Below are 16,128 nucleotides of genomic sequence, written 5' to 3'. Positions count from 1 at the left end.
AGATGGCTCACAACAAGAATAACCCGATTTTTTTGTAACAATAACTATGTACAAGCATTGCAGACAATCCGCACTTGGGATGGGCGCCCAGCATCCACTACGGACTACGAGAAATAGAATTATCGGTAAGTAAATTCTTATTTTCTCTAACGTCCTAGTGGATGCTGGGGACTCCGTCAGGACCATGGGGATTATACCAAAGCTCCCAAACGGGCGGGAGAGTGCGGATGACTCTGCAGCACCGAATGAGAGAACTCCAGGTCCTCCTTAGCCAGAGTATCAAATTTGTAAAATTTTACAAACGTGTTCTCCCCTGACCACGTAGCTGCTCGGCAAAGTTGTAATGCCGAGACCCCTCGGGCAGCCGCCCAAGATGCGCCCACTTTCCTAGTGGAGTGGGCCTTTACAGATTTAGGCTGTGGCACGCCTGCCACAGAATGTGCAAGTTGGATTGTGCTACAGATCCAACGTGCAATCGTCTGTTTAGACGCAGGAGCACCCATCTTGTTGGGTGCATACAATATAAACAGCAAGTCAGACTTTCTGACTCCAGCCGTCCTAAACTATATATATATATATATATATATATTTTTAGGGTCCTGACAACGTCTAGTAACCTGGAGTCCTCCAAGTTCCTAGAAGCCGCAGGCACCATAATAGGTTGTTTCAGGTGAAAACCCTGACACCCCCTTAGGAAGAAAACTGGAGACGAGTCCCAGTTCTGCCCTGTCCGAATGGAAAATTAAATATGGGCTTTTGTAAGACAAAGCCGCCCATTCTGACAATCGCCTGGCCGAGGCCAGGACCAACAGCATGGTCACTGTCCATGTGAGATATTGGTCAACAGCATGTTCACTTTCCATGTGATATATTTCAAATGCACAGATTTGAGCGGTTCAAACCAATATGATTTTAAGGAATCCCAACACTATGTTGAGATCCCACGGTGCCACTAGAGGCACAAAAAGGGGTGTATATGCAATACTCCCTTGACAATCTGGACTTCAGGAACTGAAGTCAATTCTTTTCGGAAGAAATTCTACAGGGCCGAAACTTAAAACCTTAAAGAACCCCAATTTTAGGCTCAAAACACTCCTGTTTTCAGGAAGTGTAGAAATCGACCTAGTTGAATTTTCTTCGTGGGGCCTTCCTGGCCTCACCCACGCAACATATTTTCACCACATGTGGTGATGACGTTGTGCGGTCACCTCCTTCCTGGCTTTGACCAGGGTAGGTATGACCTCTTATGGAATGCCTTTTTCCTTCAGGATCCGGCATTCAACCGCCATGCCGGCAAACGCAGCCGCGGTAAGTCTTGGAATAGACATGGTACCTGCTGAAGCAAGTCCCTACTTAGCTCCCCAGGCCCTTAGTCCTCTGTGAGCATCTCTTGAAGTTCCGGGTACCAAGTCCCTCTTGGCCAATCCGGAGTCACGAGTATAGTTCATACTCCTCTATGTCTTATAATTCTCAATACCTTGGTTATGAGAAGCAGAGGAGGGAACACATACACCGACTGTTACACCCACGGTGTTACCAGGACATCCACAGCTATCGCCTGAAGGTCTCATGACCTGGCGCAATACCTGTCCCGTTTTTTGTTCGGGCGGGACGCCATCATTTCCACCTTTGGTCTTTGCCAATGGCTCACAATCATGCGGAAAAAACTTCCCTATGAAGTTCCCACTCTCCCAGGTGGAAGTCATGCCTGCTGAGGAAGTCTGCTTCCCAGTCGTCCACTCCCGGAGAGAACACTGCTGACAGTGCTATCACATGATTTTCCGCCTAGCGAAAAATCCTTGCAGTTTTTTCACTGCCCTCCAGCTTCTTGTGTCGCCCTTTCTGTTTACGTGGGCGACTGCCGTGATGTTATCCCACTGGATCAATACCGGCTGACCTTGAAGCAGAGGTCTTGCTAAGTTTAGAGCCTTATAATTTTGCTCTTAGCTCCATCTATGTGGAGAGAATTCTCCAGACTTGATCACACTTTCCTGGAAATTTTTTCCCTGTGTGACTGCTCCCCAGCCTCTCAGGCTGGCCTCCGTGGTCACCAGCATCCAATCCTGAATGCTGAATCTGTGGCCCTCTAGAAGATGAGCACTCTGTTAATCACCACAGGAGAGACACCCTTGTCCTTGGATATAGGGTTATCCGCTGATGCATCTGAAGATGCGATCCGGACCATTTGTCCAGCAGATCCCACTGAAGAGTTCTTGCGTGAAATCTGCCGAATGGAATTGCTTCGTAATAAGCCACCATTTTTACCAGGACTCTTGTGCAATGATGCACTGACACTTTTCCTGGTTTTAGGAGGATCCCGATTAGCTCGGATAACTCCCTGGCTTTCTCCTCTGGGAGAAACACCTTTTTCTGGACTGTGTCCAGAATCATCCCTAGGAACAGTAGACGTGTCCTCGGAAAAGCTACGATTTTGGAATATTTAGAATCCACTCGTGCTGTCGTAGAACTATTAAAGATAGTGCTACTCCGACCTCCAACTGTTCTCTGGACCTTGCCCTTATCAGGAAAGCGTCCAAGTTTCTTTTAAGAAGAATCATCATTTCGGCCATTACCTTGGTAAAGACCCGGGGCGCCGTGGACAATCCAAACGGCAGCGTCTGAACTGATAGTGACAGTTCTGTACCACGAACCTGAAGTACCCTTGGTGAGAAGGGCAAATTTGGACATGTAGGTAAATGTCCCTGATATCCAGTGACACCATCTCGTCCCCTTCTTCCTGGTTCGCTATCACTGCTCTGAGTGACTCCATCTTGATTTGAACGCTTGTATGTAAGTGTTCAAATATTTCAGATCTCACCGAGCCGTTTGGCTTCAGTACCACAATATAGTGTGGAATAATACCCCCTCCCTTGTTGTAGGAGGGGTACTTTGATTATCACCTGCTGGGAATACAGCATGTGAATTGTTTCCAATACTGCCTCCCTGTCGGAGGTAGACGTTGGTAGAACAGACTTCCGGAACTTGTGAGGAGGAGACGTCTCGAATTTTCAATGTACACCTGGGATACTACATGTAGGATCCAGGAGTCCCCTTGCGAGTGAGCCCACTGCGTGCTGAAACTCTTGAGATGACCCCCTACCGCACCTGAGTCCGCTTGTACTGCCCCAGCGTCATGCTGCGGACTTGGCAGAAGCTGTGAAGGGCTTCTGTTCCTGGGAATGGGCTGCTTGCTGCAGTCTTCTTCCCGTTCCTCTACCCCTGGGCAGATATGACTGGCCTTTGCCCGCCTGCCCGTATGGGGACGAAAGGACTGAGACTGAAAAGACTGTGTCCTTTTCTGCTGAGATGTGACTCGGGGAACAAAAGGTGGATTTTTCAGCTGTTGCCATGGCCACCAGGTCCGATGGACCGCCCCTTTATACGGCAATACTTCCATGTGCCGTCTGGAATCTGCCTCACCTGACCACTGTCGTGTCTTCGTCTGGCAGATATGGACATCACATTTACTCTTGATGCCAGAATGCAAATATCCCTCTGCGCATCACGCATATATAGAAATGCATCCTTAAAATGCTCTATAGACAATAAAATCTTGTCCCTGTCAAGGGTATCAAAATTTTCAGTCAGGAAATCCGACCAAGCCCCCTCAGCGCTGCACAGCCAGTCTGAGGCGATTGCTGGTCGTAGTATAACACCAGTATGTGTGTATATACTTCTTAGGCTATTTTTCAGCTTCCTATCAGCTGGCTCCTTGAGGGCGACCGTATCTGGAGACGGTAACGCCACTTGTTTTTATAAGCGTGTGAGCGCCTTATCCACCCTAAGGTGTGTTTCCCAACTCGCCCTTACTTCTGGCGGGAAAGGGTATACCGCCCATAACTTTCTATCGGAGGAACCCCACGTATCATCACACACTTCATTTAATTTATCTGATTCAGGCAAAACTACAAGTAGTTTATTCACACCCTACAAAATACCCTTATTTGTGGTACTTGTAGTATCAGAAATATGTAACACCTCCTTCATGCCCTTAACATGTAACGTGTGGCCCTAAAGGAAAATACGTTTGTTTCTTCACCGTCGACACTGGAGTCAGTGTCCGTGAGGTAAATGGGCGTTTTTACAAGCCCCTGACGGTGTCTGAGACGCCTGGACAGGTACTAATTTGTTTGCCGGTCGTCTCATGTCGTCAACCGGCTCGCAGCGTGTTGACATGATCACGTACTTCCACAAGTAAGCCATCCATTCCGGTGTCGACTCCCTAGAGAGTGACATCACCATTACAGGCAATTTGCTCCGCCTCCTCACCAACATTTTCCTCATACATGTCGACACACACGTACCGACATACAGCACACACACAGGGAATGCTCTGATAGAGGACAGGACCCACTAGCCCTTTGGGGAGACAGAGGGAGCGTTTGCCAGCACACACCAAAATGCTATAATTATACAGGGACAACCTTTATAAAAGTGTTCCTCCCTTATAGCATTTAATATATATTTATATCGCCAAATCAGTGCCCCCCCTCTCTGTTTTAACCCTGTTTCTGTAGTGCAGTGCAGGGGAGAGCATGGGAGCCTTCCCCTCAGCCTTTCTGTGAGGGAAAATGGCGCTGTGTGCTGAGGAGAATAAGCTCCGCCCCCTTTTCGGCGGGCTTTTTCTCCCGGTTTTTAAGAACTGGCCTGGGTTAAAATACATACATATAGCCTTAATGGCTATATGTGATGTATTTATTTTGCCAATAAGGTACTTATATTGCTGCCCAGGGCGCCCCCAGCAGCGCCCTGCACCCTCCGTGACTAGGTCAGTGAGCCGTGTGACAACAATGGCGCACAGCTGCAGTGCTGTGCGCTACCTTCATGAAGACTGTGAAGTCTTCTGCCGCCTGTTTCCGGACCTCCGTTCTGCCGTCTTCTTCAGCGTCTGTAAGGGGGATCGGCGGCGCGGCTCCGGGACGAACCCCAGGCTGACCTGTGTTCCGACTCCCTCTGGAGCTCAGTGTCCAGTAGCCTAAGATCCCAATCCATCCTGCACGCAGGTGAGTTGGAGATCTCTCCCCTAAGTCCCTCGTTGCAGTGATCCTGTTGCCAGCAGGAATCACTGAATGAAACCTAAAAAAAAACTTTTCTAAACAGCTCTTTAAGAGAGCCACCTAGATTGCACCCTTCTCGGACGGGCACAAAAACCTAACTGAGGCTTGGAGGAGGGTCATAGGGGGAGGAGCCAGTACACACCATGTGACCTAAAAGCTTTTTTAGATGTGCCCTGTCTCCTGCGGAGCCCGCTATTCCCCATGGTCCTGACGGAGTCCCCAGCATCCACTAGGACGTTAGAGAAATAAGAATTTACTTACCGATAATTCTATTTCTCGTAGTCCGTAGTGGATGCTGGGAACTCCGTAAGGACCATGGGGAACAGCGGCTCCGCAGGAGACTGGGCACATCTTAAGAAAGCTTTAGGACTATCTGGTGTGCACTGGCTCCTCCCCCTATGACCCTCCTCCAAGCCTCAGTTAGGATACTGTGCCCGGACGAGCGTACACAATAAGGAAGGATTTTGAATCCCGGGTAAGACTCATACCAGCCACACCAATCACACCGTATAACTTGTGATCTGAACCCAGTTAACAGTATGATAACAGATGAGCCTCTAGAAAAGATGGCTCACTACAACAATAACCCGATTTAGTTAATAATAACTATGTACAAGTATTGCAGACAATCCGCACTTAGGATGGGCGCCCAGCATCCACTACGGACTACGAGAAATAGAATTATCGGTAAGTAAATTCTTATTTTCTCTGACGTCCTAGTGGATGCTGGGAACTCCGTAAGGACCATGGGGATTATACCAAAGCTCCCAAACGGGCGGGAGAGTGCGGATGACTCTGCAGCACCGAATGAGAGAACTCCTGGTCATCCTCAGCCAGGGTATTAAATTTGTAGAAATTAGCAAACGTGTTTGCCCCTGACCAAGCAGCTGCTCGGCAAAGTTGTAAAGCTGAGACCCCCTCGGGCAGCCGCCCAAGATGAGCCCCCCTTCCTTGTGGAATGGGCTTTTACAGATTTTGGTTGTGGCAGGCCTGCCACAGAATGTGCAAGCTGAATTGTACTACAAATCCAACGAGCAATAGTCTGCCTAAAAGCAGGAGCACCCAGCTTGTTTGGTGCATACAGGATAAACAGCGAGTCAGATTTTCTGACTCCAGCCGTCCTGGAAACATATTTTCAGGGCCCTGACTACGTCCAGCAACTTGGAGTCCTCCAAGTCCCTAGTAGCCGCAGGTACCACAATAGGTTGGTTCACATGAAAAACTGCTACCACCTTAGGAAGGAATTGGGAACGAGCCCTCAATTCCGCCTTATCCATATAAAATACAGATAAGAGCTTTTGACAAAGCCTCCAATTCTGATACACGCCTGGCCGACGCCAAGGCCCACAGCATGAACACTTTCCACGTGAGGTATTATAGCTCCACGGATTTAAGTGGCTCAACTCAATGCGACTTCAGGAAATCCAACACTACGTTGAGATCCCACGGTGCCACTGGAGGCACAAACGGGGCTGACTATGCAGCACTCCCTTAACAAAAATCTGAACTTCAGGCAGTGAAGCCAGTTCTATTTTTGGAAGAAAATCAATAGAGCCGAAATCAGGACCCTAATGGAACCCAATTTTAGGCCCATAGTCACCTCTGACTTGTAGGAAGTGCAGAAATTGACCTAGCTGAAATTCCTCCTTTGGGGCCGTACTGGCCTCACAGCACGCAACATATTTTCGCCATATGCGGTGATAATGGTTTGCGTTCACTTCTTTCCCAGCTTTAAATAGCGTAGGGTTAACTTCCTCCGGAATGCCTTTTTCCTTCAGGATCCGGCGTTCCAACCGCCATGCCGTCAAATGCAGCCGCGGTAAGTCTTGGAACAGACAGGACCCCTGCTTCAGCAGGTCCTGTCTGAGCTGCAGAGGCCATGGGTCCTCTGAGATCATTTCTTGGAGTTCTGGGTACCAAGCTCTTCTTGGCCCCCCGGAACAATGAGTATAGTTCTTATTCCTCTCCTTCTTATTATTCTCATTACCCTGGGTATGAGAGGCAGAGAAGGGAACACATACACCGACTGGTACACCCACGGTGTTACCAGAGCGTCCACAGCTATCGCCTGAGGGTCCCCCTTGACCTGGCGCAATATCTTTGTAGCTTTTTGTTGAGGCGGGACGCCCTCCTGTCCACCTGTGGCCTTTCCCCACGGTGTACAATCATTTGGAAAACTTCTGGATGAAGTCCCCACTCTCCCGGGTGGAGGTTATATCTGCTGAGAAAGTCTGCTTCTCAGTTGTCCACTCCAGGAATGAACACTGCTGACAGTGCTAACACATGATTTTCCGCCCATCGGCGAATCCTTGTGGCTTCTGTCATCGCCATCCTGCTTCTTGTGCCGCCCTGTCGGTTTACATGAGCGACCGCCGTCATGTTGTCTGACTGGATCAGCACCGGCCGGTGTTGAAGCAGGGGTCTAGCCTGACTTAGGGCATTGTAAATGGCCCATAGTTCCAGAACATTTATGTGTAGGGAAGTCTCCTGACTTTTCCATAGGCCTTGGAAGTTTCTTCCCTGTGTGACTGCCCCCCAGCCTATGAGCACTCTGCAGTCACCACCACAGCGACACCCTGGCCCTTGGAGACAGGATTATCCGCCGATGCATCTGAGGATGCGACCCGGACCACTTGTCCAACAGATCCCTTGCATGGGAATTGACGAATGGAAATTCTTCGTAAGAAGCTACCATCTTTTCCAAGGCTCGCGTGCATTGATGCACCGATACCTGTATTTGTATTAGGAGGTCTCCGTCTAGAGACGCCAACTCCTTGGACTTCTCCTCCGGGAGAAACCCATTTTAACCTGTTCTGTGTCCAGAACCATATCCAGGAACAGTAGACGCGTCGTAGGAACCAGCTGCGACTTTGGAATATTCAGAATCCAGCCGTGCTGTTGTAGCACTTCCCGAGATAGTGCTACTCCGACGAACAACTGCTCCCTGGACCTCGCCTTTATAAGGAGATCGTCCAAGTACGGGATAAGTACTTCGGCCATTACCTTGGTAAATACCCTCCGTGCCGGGGACAGACCAACGGCAACGTCTGGAATTGGTAATGACAATCCTGTACCACAATTTTGAGGTACACCTGGTGAAGAGGGTAAATAGGGACATGCAGGTAAGTATCCTTGATGTCCAGTGATACCCTGAAATTTTCCAGGCTTGCAATAATCGCCCTGAGCGATTCCATTTTGAACTTGAACCTTCGTATATAAGTGTTCAAGGATTTCAATTTTAGAATGGGTCTCACCGAACCGTCTGGTTTCGGTACCACAACATTTTGGAATAGTAACCCCGGCCTTGTTTAAGGAGGGGTACCTTGATTTCACCTGCTGGAAGTACAGCTTGTGAATTTCCGCCAGTACTACCTTTCCGAGGGCAGCAGGCAAGGCTGATGTGAAGGCAACGGCGAGGGGGAGTCGTCTCGAACTCCAGCCTGTATCCCTGTGATACTACTTGCAGAACCTAGGGATCCACTTGTGGGCAAGCCCACTGGTCCCTGCAGTTCCCGAGACGCGCCCCCACCGCACCTGTCTCCACCTGTGGAGCCCCAGCGTCATGCGGTGGACTCAGAGGAAGCGAGGGAAGAGATTTGATCCTGGGAACTGGCTGACTGGTGCAGCTTTTTCCTTCTTCCCTTGTCTCTGTGTAGAAAGGAAGCGCCTTTGACCCGCTTGCTTTTCTGAAGCCGAAAGGACTGTACCTGAAAATACGGTGCTTTCTTAGGCTTTTGTGAGGAAACCTGGAGGTAAAAAATTTTCTTCCCAGCTGTTGCTGTGGATACGAGGTCCCAGAGACCATCCCCAAACAATTCCTCACCCTTATAAGGCAGAATCTCCATGTGCCTTTTAAATGCAGCATCACCTGTCCACTGCCAGGTTTCTAATACCCTCCTGGCAGAATGGACATTGCATTAATTCTGGATGCCAGCCGGCAAATATCCCTCTGTGCATCCTTTATATATATGACAACGTCTTAAATATGCTCAATGTTAGCAAAACATTATCCCTGTCTTAGCTATTATCTGACAGGGTATCAGACCACGCTGCAGCAGCACTATTTATGCTGAGGTAATAGCAGGCTTCAGTGTATAACCTGAGTGTGTAATTACAGACTTCAGGATCGCCTCCTGCTTTTTATCAGCAGGTTCCTTCAAGGTGACCGTATCCTAAGACGGCAGTGCCACCTTTTGACAAACGTGTGAGCGCCTTATCCACCCCAAGGGATATCTCCCAACGTGACCTATCCTCTGGCGGGAAAGGGTACGCCATCAGTAACTTTTTAGATTCTTGCTTCTGGCTCTGTAAGGGGGCCGGCGGCGCGGCTCTGGGACCGAGCTCCAAGGCTGGGGCTGTGAGCGGTCCCTCTGGAGCTAATGGTGTCCAGTAGCCAAGAAGCCCAATCCACTCTGCACGCAGGTGAGTTCGCTTCTTCTCCCCTTAGTCCCTCGATGCAGTGAGCCTGTTGCCAGCAGGTCTCACTGAAAATAAAAAACCTAAACTAAAACTTTCACTAAGAAGCTCAGGAGAGCCCCTAGTGTGCACCCTTCTCGTTCGGGTACAAAAATCTAACTGAGGCTTGGAGGAGGGTCATAGGGGGAGGAGCCAGTGCACACCAGATAGTCCTAAAGCTTTCTTTAGATGTGCCCAGTCTCCTGCGGAGCCGCTGTTCCCCATGGTCCTTACGGAGTTCCCAGCATCCACTAGGACGTCAGAGAAAGGTGGATGCTTTGTATTGCCAGTGTGTGCCTGACATAAGCGTAAGACTAGCAGGAGGATAGCGCGACACAGAAGGGAAATTACATCCCATTGGTAATGTAGCATTTGTAGCGTGTGGTATGTGTGCATTAATGGCTGTTCACAAAGAATGCTATAGTAATGTTTAAGAACAGCATCTGCTTCTTCCTCAGCCATTTAATGTTATATCATTTCCTACATGAACCTGATGCTGCTCATCTGGGGCATGCTGCACAGAGGAATGCCAGCAAGACAGCTCAGCAGACTAATCTTCTAATCTCACACTGAGCCTGCTACGTGGACAAGCGCATGCTTCTGCAGGTGATGCACACATAGGTGGTCATTACGAGTTGTTCGCTCGCTAGCTAGCTACTTTTAGCAGCAATGCAAACGCAAAGCCACCGCCCTCTGGGAGTGTATCTTAGCATAGCAGAATTGCTAACGAAAGATTAGCAATTCTGCTATTAAATATTTCCTTGCAGTTTCTGAGTAGCTCCAGACCTACTCCTAGATTGCGATCACCTCAGTCCGTTTAGTTCCTGGTTTGACGCCACAAACACGCCCTGCGTTCGGCCAGCCACTCCCCCGTTTCTCCAGCCACTCCCCCGTTTTTACCTGGCACGCCTGCGTTTTTTTTTAGCACACTCCTGGAAAACGCTCAGTTACCACCCAGAAATACCCACTTCCTGTCAATCATTCTCCGATCAACAGAGCGACTGAAAAGCTTTGTTCGCCCGTGAGTAAAATAGCATAGTTTTGTGTAAAATTGCTTAGCGCATGCGCAGAACTGCCGGATTTTAGCCTATTAGCAATTCTGCTAAAAATAGCAGCGAGCGAACAACTCGGAATGACCACCATAGAACAGCACGGTGGTGCAATGGATAGTTATGCTGCAGCACAATTCTGGAGTCATAGGTTCATACAACCAGGGCAATATCGGACGATTACATTTGGACTACAGCAGGAGAAAGAACAGCTGTAAAAGGTGTAACCAGTTTTGAAGAACGAGGACAATAGGTGATCTGACTCTTGAGAAACTTCGAAAAAATAAGAATCTTACTGTTTTTACTCATTTATTCAAATAAGTGCAATACAAATAATTACAAATATACACTTTTATTATACGGTTGCATATAAATTCTAGCACGGGTTCTCAAGCAGTGGTCTGGTTAGTTGTAGCCTGTGCTAGTTTCTCTGTGACCTCTGCCAGTATTTTCTTCTCAATTGCGGTGGTATCGTATTCCCTCAGCATGTCAAACTCCAGCCAGGGCTTAGCGGACTTCTCCGCTCTCTTGATGTGCTTCTCCAGAAGATAATACTCAAACGCGATCCCTTTGATGTGGTGTTTGTCTTGTTCCCAACGTTTGGACCAAGGCCGCGGCTTCATCTTGACTTGCATCTTACAGGGGAAAACAAGTGGGAACAAAAACACCATCATTACAAAGTTATTATAAAAATCAGAAAACACGCTCCAGTGCCATGACGCAATTCACATACGGACGGCAAAGACAAATAACAAGACAAAAGTATTCAGTGCGCCCACTTACCACAACAAATACATTTATTTTATGGACTAATTAGTAAGTATCTTTGTAAAAAGTAACAAAAATAGATTAAGAAATATTTCATGTACCAATAACAAACATAAAAACATCAAATAACGGGGGCGTGGCCTGGGCGGGCATGGAGTAGCACTTGCACGGTGCAGCTCTCCAGCCACTTCATCCTGAATATATATCCTGTACTCCACCCCTGGGTCTAATACTGGGGCCATCGGTGTGTGATTATCTCCTTCCCCCCCTGGAACGGGTTTGAGCCTGCTACCGCTGTCTACGGAGGTTCTGGAGCCTTGTGTGCCTGTGGGCCCTGATCTATGCTGGGCCGGCGTGTGGGACTGCTGCCTCGTGTTCTAACCGGAAGTCCGGCTTCTGTTCCCCGCCGCCGCCCGCTGCGGCCAGCCAAGTACCTGGACGACGGGAGCGCCGGGCTCTCCTCTGCCGCCCGGTCAGCCTCCTGCAGTATCCAGGGGGAGTCCTGTGTGGGGCTCCCTGCATCGCTCTCTCGCCGCGGACTCGCGCTGTCCAGGAAACCGGGAGTGCGGCTCCCGCTGTCCGCCCGCTACAGCCAGCCGGGGGCACCCATACACGGACCGTGGGACTGCACTGCCTGACCCTTCTAGTCGTGGGTGAAGTCTGGAGGGGAGCGTGGCCACCCTGCATACTGCTGGCTGCCTGCCCTAGAGGCCATTCTCTGGACCCCCTGCTGCTGTGTGTGTCCCCATCCACACTGGGACCCAGGTACACAGGGTGCACACTCATTACTGTGGGGAAGGTTAACACTTGGAGCCTCAACTGTGCTGGCTGGGTGGTCATTGGGCTGCATACACCCTTTCCTCCCTCCTCCTGTTTCCCTCCTCTGGCCCGCTGACCCTGCCCTCATCATCTGTGGCGCGAGCTTCCCTGTTGTGTCTGGAGGTTGGTGCCGGGGGACTGATCCTCTACGTCCCACGGCGTTGTTTGGGGGTGACAGTCCCTGCATCCCTGCTACATTAGGCGGACACTTAGCATTATAACTGGAGACTTTGGCCCTGTTGTCTATCTATACATATCTATATACTCTCTCGCACCCACTGGCCGGTGTGTAGGGTGGTGGTGTGGGCGCCCCTCTTTGCTTCACTGTTGAACGGGCCCATAGAGTTCCGATGCGCCCGCTGCCTCCAGGGGCTCCACCCCGCACCTTTATTGCTAAGTTCCTCCACTTCCGTGACCGGGACACAGTTTTGAAGCTGGCTCGCACCAAAGGCCCTTTAAAATGGAATGGGTCGCCTATATCGGTATTCCCGGATTTTGCGGTGGATGTACAAAAGGATAGGGCTCAGTTCCTGCCTGTTAAGAGGAGGCTCCGTGAACTTGACCTGCCATATGCCATGCTCTTCCCATCCAGGATGCGGGTGGTGGCTGATGGGGAAACAAAGTTTTTCACAACTCCTCGTGAGGCCATGGTGTGGCTGGACAGACGATTCCCGGCGAGGCGTGCCCTTGCAAATCAGTGAATCTCCGGCCTAGCCCTGAAGCTGACTTTCTCCTGTTTTTGATTTTCTTGTTTCTTATTATGCTTGCTTTGCTTATGTGAGCTATTTACTGTGAGACGATAGGATGCGGGGGCGTTTGATTGTTGTCGATGTCCACTTTATCCCCCGCTATTCTGCTCCCACGGTTTAGACAGGGTATATGATTACTCGCTTGCCTACTCTGATCTCTGGTATGCTTTTGAATTTTTCTTTTCTCCAGTCTGTGTACGTTTCATTTTGGGTATGAATAGACCTAGGGGGCGGACCTCTAGGGTTTCCCCTCCATTTTTTGGAGGGGGGGGGGGGGGCGCGGTTGGTGGCTGGAGGCTACCTCTTTTTCTCCCGAGAGTCATTATATTCTTGGCCCCGATTAAGGTGTGTTTGCACTAATTAATGGTGCTACGAAGTTTTGTTTCCTTGTATTTTTAGGTATTTGCACTTAGTTTTGGGATCCAAGTATGCTGCATGTTGGGGGTGGTATACAGGGAGGGAGGTGGGGGAAGGTTTTGGGTTGTACTTACCTTTTGTGTGGAAGTGTATGTTGTGAATGTACATGGTTTGCTGCTGTACTATTTAAGCAATGGTGTCTGGTCACTGAATTTATGCATGGCGGAATTGGCTGGCTGCGGGGTGTTGCATTTATTATACTTTTGATGCACTATGGCTGGGCTTAAAGTGTTATCGTGGAATGTGAGAGGGCTCAATGATAAAGTTAAGAGGTCCCTGGTACTCCGACAGATTAAACATTATGCCGCTGATATTGTCTGCCTTATGGAAACACACTTGGTGGGGAGTAAGATTCTTTCATTGAAAAGGCCCTGGGTGGGATGGGCGTACCACTCCATGCATACTTCTGCCTCTCATGGAGTTTCAGTCCTTATTAGGCGGACCGTCCCCTTCGTGCTGGAGTCTATACAAACGGATCCATGGGGGAGATATGTGTTTTTGAAATGTAGACTATTTTATGTCCCTGTCCTCCTTCTAGCTGTTTATGTGCCCCCTCCCTACTCTCCTGATGTTCTTAAGAAGGCTGCTGGGTTTATGGCCTCATCCCCCTGGATATCTGTTATTTGCCTAGGGGACTTCAATAATGTGCTAGATGCGGCGATGGACAGGCTCTCTATATCTCCATCTGCTGCGTGTCCTGGGAGATCCACTTTTGCAAATGTGGTGTCGGGGTTGGGCCTGGTCGATCCTTGGAGATTGAGACACCCGTCTCTTAAACAATACTTCTGTTTCTCTCACTCTCATTCTTCATTCTCCAGGATCGACCTGGCCCTCCTCTCGAGCGACATGGTTCCCCGGGTTGGTAGTATTAGATATGAGACTAGGGGTATATCAGATCACTCCCCTTTGACCTTTACTTTAGACTTTAACTGCTCTAGGGGCCAAGCTGTATGGAAATTTAATCCATTTTGGCTCGTTCACATGGGGGACGGCTCTGACCTGGTGGCCGCATGACGGGAATTCTTTGTATTGAACAGTGCCGAAAAAGCTCTCTCTAATTTATGGGACACGTTTAAGGCCTTTCTGAGGGGGAGTTTGATTAAACGGGTGTCTAGTTTGAAGTCCTTCTATAGGTGACGGGAGGCTGAGCTGGAGGCTCAGAGTGTCGTTGCAGAATTACAATACTTGCAAGATTTTTTCAACAGTTCTAAGGTAGCCTGGTTATCGGCTCAGAGAGAATGGAAGGATTACCTAATGGAGAAGACTCAGCATAGACTCCTTTTCTCATCCCATACCTTTTACGCTACTGGTGATAGGCCGGGGACATACCTGGCCTCTTTGGCCCGGGGTGATAGACCTACTAGTGTTGTGGTTGAGATTGTGAACTCTGATGGTGTTTCCCTGACTCAGACTCCACAAATGGCGGCTGAATTTGTATCCTATTATAGCCGCTTGTATGAATCTAAACTGGATTGTACTCCATCGCAACTGAACGATTATTTAGACACTGTTTGTTTCCCCACCTTATCCAGTGAGGCTTGTGACCTTTTGGAGGCACCTATCTCATCCGATGAAATTATGGCCGCTATTAGGGCCTCCCCTAGTGGTAAAGCCTCGGGCTTTGATGGCATACCTTCTGAGGTCTATACGCACCACCTGGATTTCTTTGTCCCTCGTCTACTTGAGTTGTATGGCCAAATCTTTGCACAGGAGTCTCTCCCCCCCGTCTATGGCGGAGGCAGTGATTGTGGTTCTCCCTAAACCTGACAAGGATCTTAGGAAAGTTGAGTCCTATATCGCTCTTACCCACTGATATTAAAATTTTGGTTAAGGTGCTGGCTGGCAGATTAAATACAGTTATTTCTCACATTATACACCCGGATCAGACGGGATTTATGCCCAATAAATCGACCTACATTAACCTTAGACGTCTGTTTACTCATCTACAAATCCCCCGCAAGGACCCCTCCTCCTCCATAGTCGTTTCGTTGGATGCCGCTAAAGCTTTTGATTCTGTGGAGTGGGCTTATTTGTGGGAAGTTATGCGTAGATTTGGTATAGGCCCAAACTTCATTAAATATGTTCGATTGATGTATTCCTCTCCTTCGGCGAGGGTGGCGGTTAATGGTTTCGTATCTCATTCTTTTCCCCTATCTAGAGGTACACGACAGGGTTGCCCACTGTCCCCTACTCTGTTTGCTATGGCCACTGAACCCCTTGCGTGCCTCCTGAGGGCGGACGTGGGGATCTCTGGTTTTAAGGTGGGTGCCCGTGAGGACAGGGTGGCCTTATATGCCGATGACGTTTTGCTGTTTGTGGATCGCTATGCTGAGTCTATGCCTAGGATTTTGGAAATTATTATTGGGTTCGGGCGATACTCTGGGCTCCTGCTTAATTGGGAGAAATCCTTTATTATCCCACTTCGGGGCGAAGTTTCTGCCTCCCCGTTGGTAGCTCTCCCGCTGCGGTGGGTGGACTCCTTCAAATATCTGGGCATTTGGGTGTCTAATGATCCTCAAAAATTTTCCTACCTAAATATTACTCCACAAATAACTTATCTCCGTAGCCGGGTGAAGGCATGGGGAAAGCTACCTTTAACGGTCACGGGGAGGGTTAATATGGTAAAAATGGTCTTCCAGCCCAAACTTCTATATGTTTTGCAGCACTTTCCCGTTTATATTCCGCAGAAGATTTTTAAACAAATAAATGGGTTGCTTTCCTCCCTGGTGTGGGCTAGTAAGCGGGCACGTTTGAGATTGGATACCCTGACCAGGTCACGGGAAATGGGGGGTTTGGCTCTCCCCAACTTCCGGT

The 16,128-nt window shown here is 49.2% G+C and overlaps 1 protein-coding gene across 1 annotated transcript in view; it reads right to left on the bottom strand.

Annotated features, from left to right (window-relative positions):
* Window positions 1-10,853: 10,853 nt before the first annotated feature.
* The window catches only part of MRPL19 (mitochondrial ribosomal protein L19), a 33,829-nt gene continuing 28,554 nt past the window's right edge, over window positions 10,854-16,128 (bottom strand). The window contains exon 6 of the mRNA XM_063915264.1: window positions 10,854-11,196. Within this exon, the coding sequence (XP_063771334.1) occupies window positions 10,951-11,196 (246 nt within the window). The 3' untranslated portion in view covers window positions 10,854-10,950. The remainder of the gene's footprint in view (window positions 11,197-16,128) is intronic.

The sequence above is a fragment of the Pseudophryne corroboree genome, chromosome 4 (assembly GCF_028390025.1).
Source record: "Pseudophryne corroboree isolate aPseCor3 chromosome 4, aPseCor3.hap2, whole genome shotgun sequence".
NCBI classification, from domain to species: Eukaryota; Metazoa; Chordata; class Amphibia; order Anura; family Myobatrachidae; genus Pseudophryne; species Pseudophryne corroboree.
Note: the sequence above shows the minus strand (reverse complement) of the source record. Positions and strands in the feature narration are given on the sequence as shown.